Below are 7,500 nucleotides of genomic sequence, written 5' to 3'. Positions count from 1 at the left end.
CCTCGGCGCTCGCTCTGCTGTCTTAGAGGCCAAAGGTGAACCACCTGAAAAGACACCAAGGAAAATCAGGTAACCTCCTCCGGAAGGGGGGGGTCAGAAAGAAACGAGAAGGAAACAGCCGAGCCGAGCCGAGCCCAGCCCGCGCCGTCCCAGAAGCTTCCGGCGCCGCCCGCTGCCGACGGGTGCTGCTTGCCGGCGCCTGCTCAGATTAGCCGGGCGGTAATGTGTGGCATAATTGCGCCATGTGGCTGTCCCCGAAGTGAAAACCTAATTGCCTGACAGGACGATAACTTTGTGACGCCCTCACCTTGTTAGGGCCTTCCTGATGCGGTTCCGCGCAGGGCGGCCGCAGGTGCGTCTAATTTACCTCTCTGCAGAGCGCGCCGAGTTTAATTGCACGGCGGTTGTTAGGAGGAATCGGTGGGTGGAATATCAAGTGACTCACTGTGCGTGCGGGTGGCAGATGGCACCGGGAGGCAGCGTGAGGTGCAGGGCCGAGGTGAGCTCATAAAAGATGGAGATTCTGGCCGAAAACTGGGAGGCCTGGCGGCGTGGGCGGACGTTCAGCGCCGCGGCCGCTCTCCTTCTTCCCATCAACGGCGTTTCTCTCCGGCCGCAGCGGAAGGTCGTCCCGGAACACAGACAGGGAGATGCGCCTTGGTCTGTGGGGTCTTTTTTGTTTTCTGATAGGATCCGTGTCTACAAGGGGCCTTGACCGCAGGGCTGAGTTCAAGGGAATCCTGTGAATCTTCATGAAAAATGAATGATCTCAAGTAGGACAGGGACATTTGGGCAGAAAAGAGGGAAGGGTTTGTTGGTAGCCTTGCCGGACCGGACGGCGGGAGAGGGCACGTGTGTCGGCCCAGAGACTCCCGCCCCCTGGCGCGGCCCACGGTGGCCGAGGCCTCGGACGAGGCGGAGGCGTGCACGGACGAGAGCCCTGCCTCCCCCGTCCTGGCCCTCGGGCCAGACTGCCCAGCGCCCACGTGCTCGTGTCGCGAGCCCGAGCCCTTTTGTCCTTGTCAGCGAGCACGTGGGCACGGAGGGGACGGCGTGAGGAGGTTTTTGTCACAGCATCTCAACACACTGTCAGGACCCCTGAATCTTCATGCCTCAGAGCGCAAGGGCAGAGCTTGGTGGGAAGTAGAAGCGCTCGGGCCCCTGAGCCCGGCCCACGGCCGCCTCTCCGCTCTCCGCCTGCGCGGCAGCTTTGTTGCCGCGGAGTCATTACCTGTTTCCTCAAAAACACGTGTAGACCCTTCACAGATGTCACTGTGGTCCATAAAGCACAACCCCAGCCCTCCCTTTTCTTAAGAGTTGCGCTCCCTGTAACTTTTAAAACATTAGTCTGGGAAGGGCTGTTTCCCTGGGCAGCGGTGTCCTCTGGGCTCCGCTGCCAGATCAAGCGGAGCACGTGCCGTTACACGGGAGTTAAGGGTAAATGACAGTTTTTTGATGCTAGGGATGCTTTGGGAGGTACCTGTCCTGAAAAGGTATTTGTCATCTACCTGGAGCTCAGAGGTGACTCGGCATCCTGTCCCTTTACTTGCCAAAGTGGGCAGCCCCGTCTGGGCTGACAGTCCCTGGCGCGTCACTGCGCAAAGGGCCAGGCGAGGACCGGCCGGTCTAAGTTGCAACCGTTGTCATGAAGCGTGGAGACCGTAATGTCCAGACGGATGTACGTCTGTGGACATCATCTGCGCTGGCCCTCGGACCCAGGGGCCGGCGGCCGCTCCCCGTCCTGCCCCCGACGGGTGGCGAGCAGGGAGCCTCCGCCGCTCCCCGCGCCAGCAGTGTCTTTCTAACGTTTGTGAGTCTGTCTCATGACCCTAACACGTATCCGTTTTTTGTATTTTTATAGATTCTTTCTAAAGTTTTTCCTCAAGTGCAATCAGAACTGTTTGAAGAATGCAGGCAACCCCCGGGACATGCGAAGATTCCAGGTACACGGCTCTCCGCGCGTGGGCCCCCGTCCGGGCTGGACCGTGCAAGTTGAACTCTGATGTTGCGATTGTGCAGAAAACTTTAGCTCTTTAGTTCCCCACAGGCTTGGGAGCAAACCAGGACTGGCTCGTTGGATAGAATATTTAAATCGTCTTGCTTTAAGAATGACTCGGACTCTTCCGTATGCCAGACTCACTGAGTCTGTGTGCACCAGAGTTGGCTCTGATGGCGTGACCTTGGCTTCTAAGGTGCACCAGGCGGTCACGCACTGCCCTGCCCCGCCCCCGCGTTGGGCGGCCAGGTACCTGGAAGTCAGAGTTGTCAGAGCCGCAGGTTAAGTTGGGCTCCCCCGGACACTCAGCCACGGTGAACCTCGTAGGTGTGTTTCAGAATGACCGTTTTAGAGTCTCTTCCGATATGTTGGTCCATAGCCTAGCCTGGTTCCTCAGCTGTACGTGGCCATGTACAGCTGATGAAAGCTTGGGGCCCCTGCCCGGGGGTCTTCTTTCAGGGATCGATGGGTGGATTCTCCGTGGGGCAGAGCCCTAGTGCAGCCTGTTGGGTGAACACGAGGCCTTGGGCCCTCCTCATGAAGGGAACTGCGCCTGTTTGATGCGGCCTCTCCAAAGTCCAGAATGTTCCCTCAGCTCAGCTTCCTTTTCCTCAGGGCTGATGTGTTCTGCGTCCTTATGCCCATGCCTAATGCTAGAGCTATGTTGCTGGACGCAGGCGGACTCCTTTTCTGGGCTGCTTCAGAGGATTTCAGGTCAAGGCGAGAGGGTAGAGAGCTGGGGGTCATTGGGGAGTGCAGGTCTTCGCGAACCCTCAGGAGTTACTTCAGGCTGAGAGCTACTCCACGCACAGTGCATTGTTTGGTTGATTTTAACTGTAAAACTATTCTGGGCGGAGACGCAGAACTGCTGCGCGTCCCTCCCAGCCAGAGAAGGCGGGAGCTAGTGGGAACGAATGCTAGGTCGGACGACTTCCCTCAGACCGCTCGAGGGCATCTTGAGTAATCTAACTTCCTTCTAGTCCTTTAGGACACGTGACATCTGTCTTCACAGCCGGCCAGCCAGTCAGAGAAGGGTCTGTGGGCTGGTCCACAGTCATGGCGTGCAGGTGGGGACAGTGTCTCTTGTAAACAACTGGGCCGCCTCCACGTTCTGGTGCCAGGCTTCACGGTGGCCTCTGCCCACCAGAGCAGAGCAGAAGGTGCCCATTGTCTTGCCTTGGGCCCACACGCCATCAGTCGCACGTGGGCCCGCAGTTACTAGAAGGAAGGACCTGCTCTGCTCTCCTTGGCCTGGCATCCTGCCTCTCAGAAGGTTGTGCAGGACCTAAGAGCTGGTCTGGGCCTCCACAATATTGGCAGCGGGCTTCCCCAATCAGCACCTTCCTGCAGGTGCACGGCAGGCCCGACCCAGGCCAAGAAACTCAACGCAGCTTGTCTGCTTTCTCTGCTGAGCCACTCGATTTTCCCTCGGTGACTGACCTAGATAGAGAGGACAGAGCAAAGGCAGTGTCCTTTTTTTTTTTTTTTTTAATTTTATTTTTACCTTTCTTGCTTCTTTTATGTATCGTGGCCTAAGAACTTGGAGAAGGTCAAGTCTGTGGCTCAGCGTTCATTCCATGGCCGTGCCTCTCGCTCAGGTGACAGTGCCTGTACCCCCCAAACCCCCCATCCTGGGGGCAGAGGCGGCCAGGCCACTGTATGTGCCCGCCCTGTCGGTGGGTGGCCGTCGACAAGAGGAGGCTGACAGGTCTGAGTCTGGACGTGGGGACGATGAAGCCCGTACCCACCGTATTTTGAGGCTCCGAGGGGCCCAACACTGTGAGACTCCAGCAGTCCTGGCGAGGCTCCCCTGGGAAGGAAACTCAAGGAGGCTGGCCCTGGGAGGAGTGTGGGGGGGGCGGGTATGGCCCCTGCTTCACAGTCTTCCTGTGGGGCCTGAGGTTTTTTATGAAAAAGTCAATTACACATATGTTGACACATGTACGTACATGCACATATACATACATATATTTATCTATATAGGCAGCTTTGACCTTTTCTTAACCCTTGAAAATGCAATTTATTTTGTTTGATCAGTTTTATTTATTATTTTTCTAATAGATTTTTTGGGGTGTGGGGGAAGGGGCAGAGGGAGAGGGACTCTTGGGCAGAATCGCTGGTGAGCACAGAGCCCGACACGGGCTCCCTCCCATAGCCCCGAGATTTTGACCCCAGCTGAAATCGAGAGTCAGACGCCTAACTGACTGAGACACCTGGCGTTCCTCTAACAGATTGGTTTCTGAAAGAGCAGTTTTATGCTTTCGGGAGGAATCCATGGAAGGTTCTGAGCATCCACACGTACCCCCTGGGTGCAGCCTCCCTCTCAGTTGCCCAGGTGTTGCTGTCCTGCGTCGGCTCTGTGGAATGAACCGTGTTCTGTTAACCATGGTCCACTGTAGCTCTGGCTTTCAGTAGTCATGTTCCACGCGTGTTTGGACATGTGCAGACCAGGCGGGGAGACCAGACGAGGACTGGGTGCCTTTCCAGTCCCCCCTCTCCTGTCCAGCGGCACGTTTCTCTGTGGGGCTGTGCTTCTCGAGGTGGTGCTGGCCCTCACCACCGCCCACTTGTGGCCAAGGCCAGGCTCCCGCACTCCCGAGGCCGGCTTCAGCCACCCAAGGCCCACTGTTTGCCCCAGACTGAACCAGGGCTTGTGTCTTCGCTACTCACATCAGCTCTTCTGAAAACAGTGGGCCACGCAGCCCCCCTGTTTAAGAAACATCTTAAGGATGGGTAGGGGTTCCCATTTCCTGAGTCCATTAAGGGGTCCATTTCTGGCCTGCTTGGGAAGGCGCCCAGGGTCGGCAGGGGTGTCCAGTGGAAGGGGCTCTCCTGTTGGCACCAAGGTCCTTGCCAGCCTCCACAGTGAACTTGAGAAAGGATTCTTGCTTTGGGTTAAAAATGCTGTCACTAATATTCAGCTTGGTCTTTTCAGATGCAAGAAAGTTTGTTACCAGACATTAGATGTAATTGTCAAATCTACCCGGGGACCGTGGATGATGGCTGGGGTAGCTCGAGGGCTTCTGATCTAAGAAGCCCGTTTTTGGCAACTCGGAGTCCTCACAACTCTTCAAGAGAGGACAGTCTCAAGTGAACTAATTTTAATTAGATAAACTATCTAATCAATATGTGAACAGATCAATCAAAACAGCAGCTTTAAAATGAGCGGCTGGAGGGGTGTTTCTGAAGCTAATGGCTAGAAGAATATTTCTCTGAATTGAATTCACTTGTTAGCATAATAGGAGATTAAACTGTAATTAGTGTAGCGGGTTTCGAAGAGAAGCAATCTCGAGTCAAAACAAAGCAAAACAGTCTGCCCACCCCCACGAGCCGACAAAGGTGCAGGTGCTGATGGCCAGGGAGGCCGACCAGGAGCAGGGGCGGCCCGGTGCACGCAGCTCAGAACTCAGTACCTGCGGCCCAGTGCCTACAGCTCTGAGCTCGGTGCGCGGCCCAGTGCGCATGGCCCTGATGGGTGTGCGCGCCTTGGCGTGCGCCGCGGGGCTGGCAGAGGCTCCCGTCTCTTCCCTTTGCCCGCGCGTTTCACATCCGCTTTGTCTTCGCAGGTTGTTGTGTCGACAACAGTCAACGTGGACGGCCACGTGCTGGCCGTGTCCGACAACATGTTTGTGCACAACAATTCCAAACACGGGCGGCGGGCCCGCCGCCTAGACCCGTCAGAAGGTACGGCCCCTTCTTATCTGGAAAATGGTAGGCACACATGTTACATGTCTTTTTAATTTGCAATGCTTCTTTTCCTTTGCACCACCTTTATGTTGATTCATGCCGCACTGCCCTCACCAGGGGCCCCTCCCAGGTCTGCACCCCCCTGCCCCAGCCCGCCTCCGGAGTCCTCTCCTGCGGCCCCTCTCCTGTTCAGGCCTCACTCACCTCCCCTGCCATGGGCTTTACTGTATCAGTTTGTTTGTTTCTAAGCTTTTTTTTTGCTTGGAGCTTTTCTTGCAGTTTTAATTTATTTGGTTTCATTTGGGCTATCCTAAGCCCCATCCAGAAGGTCACCCTCAGATTCTCTGTGCACGTTTCAGGGGTGGTTGCGTCCTGGGCCCATCAGCTCAGAACAGACTCGGAGGACCATTTCCTGTCCCTGGCTGGAGTGGGGCAGGGTGAGAGGGGTGAGGGACAAAAACCAACAGCATAAAATGTTTTGTCCCAAAGGCTTCCAAGTTACCGACTTCTTGTTTTGCTTGTTAAAAGAGAAGAATTTGGGTGAGACGGATAGGCAGCCGTAGGGGGGTCTTTACATGGAGTCAGGGCTCAGAAGCACCAGACCCCGAAGGCCTTCCCCCAGCCCCTCACTCTCGCACGCCCCCACGATTCCCCCCCACCCCCTACAGGAGGATTCTCATCCTCTGTACCGAAATACTCCCAGTAGCCCCGAGATTCGACCGATGTGAATGGTTGAGAAAGTAATGTTTTTTTTCTTGAAAGCGAATTGCAAACAAAACAGTGTGGTTGAATCTTTTGGAGCAAAGAGCCCATGAAACTAAACTGTTTTAAGACAAAACCTACACACCGAGGTCTCGAGTTCGGGGGCCACACAGACGCGTACACAGGAAGATGAATGAAGCGTGTGTACATGATCAGAATGAAATATGCTTTAGACATATAAAAAGTGGAAGACAGTTTATGAATATGCTGTGGTCCACAAAAATAAACTAATTTGTTTTTCTACATTAATGATGAAGGTATAAGAGAACAAATATATCGTAATTAAAGGTCGCCCTGGGCCCCAGAGTCATTAGGATCTGTGACGTAATGTTTATCTCCTTCCTATGCACTGAAGGTAGGTGTGTGTTTTGCTTAGCAACCATCACTAATGAGGTTCACAATTAAGAAGGTTGAATCCCTGGTCCTCAGTCCCCCGCTTCCCCAGAGAGCCAGCGCTCACAACGCAGTACGTTCAAGGAGGCCCCCTCAGCCCTCTGGTGTTAGGTTGTAGTCTGGGTCCAAAATCAGCCTCCTCTAATGAGCTATTATGATCTGAGCACAGTACAAGCATTTATTTTTGTAAGTAGCAGGAAAAAGCATTTGACTGCAAGCAGAAAAAATAGCGTTTAGAAAAATAAAGGCCACTAGTGGGTACCTTGGAGATAAGACCCAACTAATCAAAAGCTATTTGCAGAAGCAGTCTTGCTGAAGATTTAGAAAAAAATGTTTGCTTCTCAATATTTTATCAACATTTAAACCAAGTCATGTTCTTACAAGCGGTTGACGTATCTCATTCTGCCCCAGAAAGCGACTTGTGATTTTAACATGCACATGGGTGAGGTTGAGAAGTAGCATACGTAGAGAGGTCTTCCAGAAAAACGGGGTTTGTCATCAACGGTAGAGTGTGCGTGTGTGTGTGTGTGTGTTTGGTAATTACTACCCAGTTCTCCAAGGGCTCTAGGAAACAGGACAGGGTTCTCTCCAGGACGGAGAGACGCAGCCCACCCTCCCGCCACTTCCTGAGACGGCCGACACTTAGCAAGTTCATTTTCAGG

At 54.2% G+C, this 7,500-nt stretch overlaps 1 protein-coding gene across 13 annotated transcripts in view; it reads left to right on the top strand.

Moving 5' to 3' along the window:
* EBF3 (EBF transcription factor 3) overlaps positions 1-7,500 on the top strand; it is a 117,118-nt gene that overhangs the window by 75,114 nt on the left and 34,504 nt on the right. For 8 of the 13 annotated variants that reach the window (XM_059398835.1, XM_059398834.1, XM_059398831.1 and 5 more), the window contains exons 7-8: positions 1,862-1,943; positions 5,563-5,707. In XM_059398835.1, the coding sequence (XP_059254818.1) occupies positions 1,862-1,943; positions 5,563-5,707 (227 nt within the window). The remainder of the gene's footprint in view (positions 1-1,861; positions 1,944-5,562; positions 5,708-7,500) is intronic. The other 5 variants (XM_059398836.1, XM_059398833.1, XM_059398830.1 and 2 more) reach the window with 1 other exon arrangement.

Source organism: Mustela nigripes, chromosome 4, assembly GCF_022355385.1.
Source record: "Mustela nigripes isolate SB6536 chromosome 4, MUSNIG.SB6536, whole genome shotgun sequence".
NCBI lineage: Eukaryota > Metazoa > Chordata > Mammalia > Carnivora > Mustelidae > Mustela > Mustela nigripes.
This window is presented reverse-complemented; position numbering and strand designations above follow the sequence as displayed.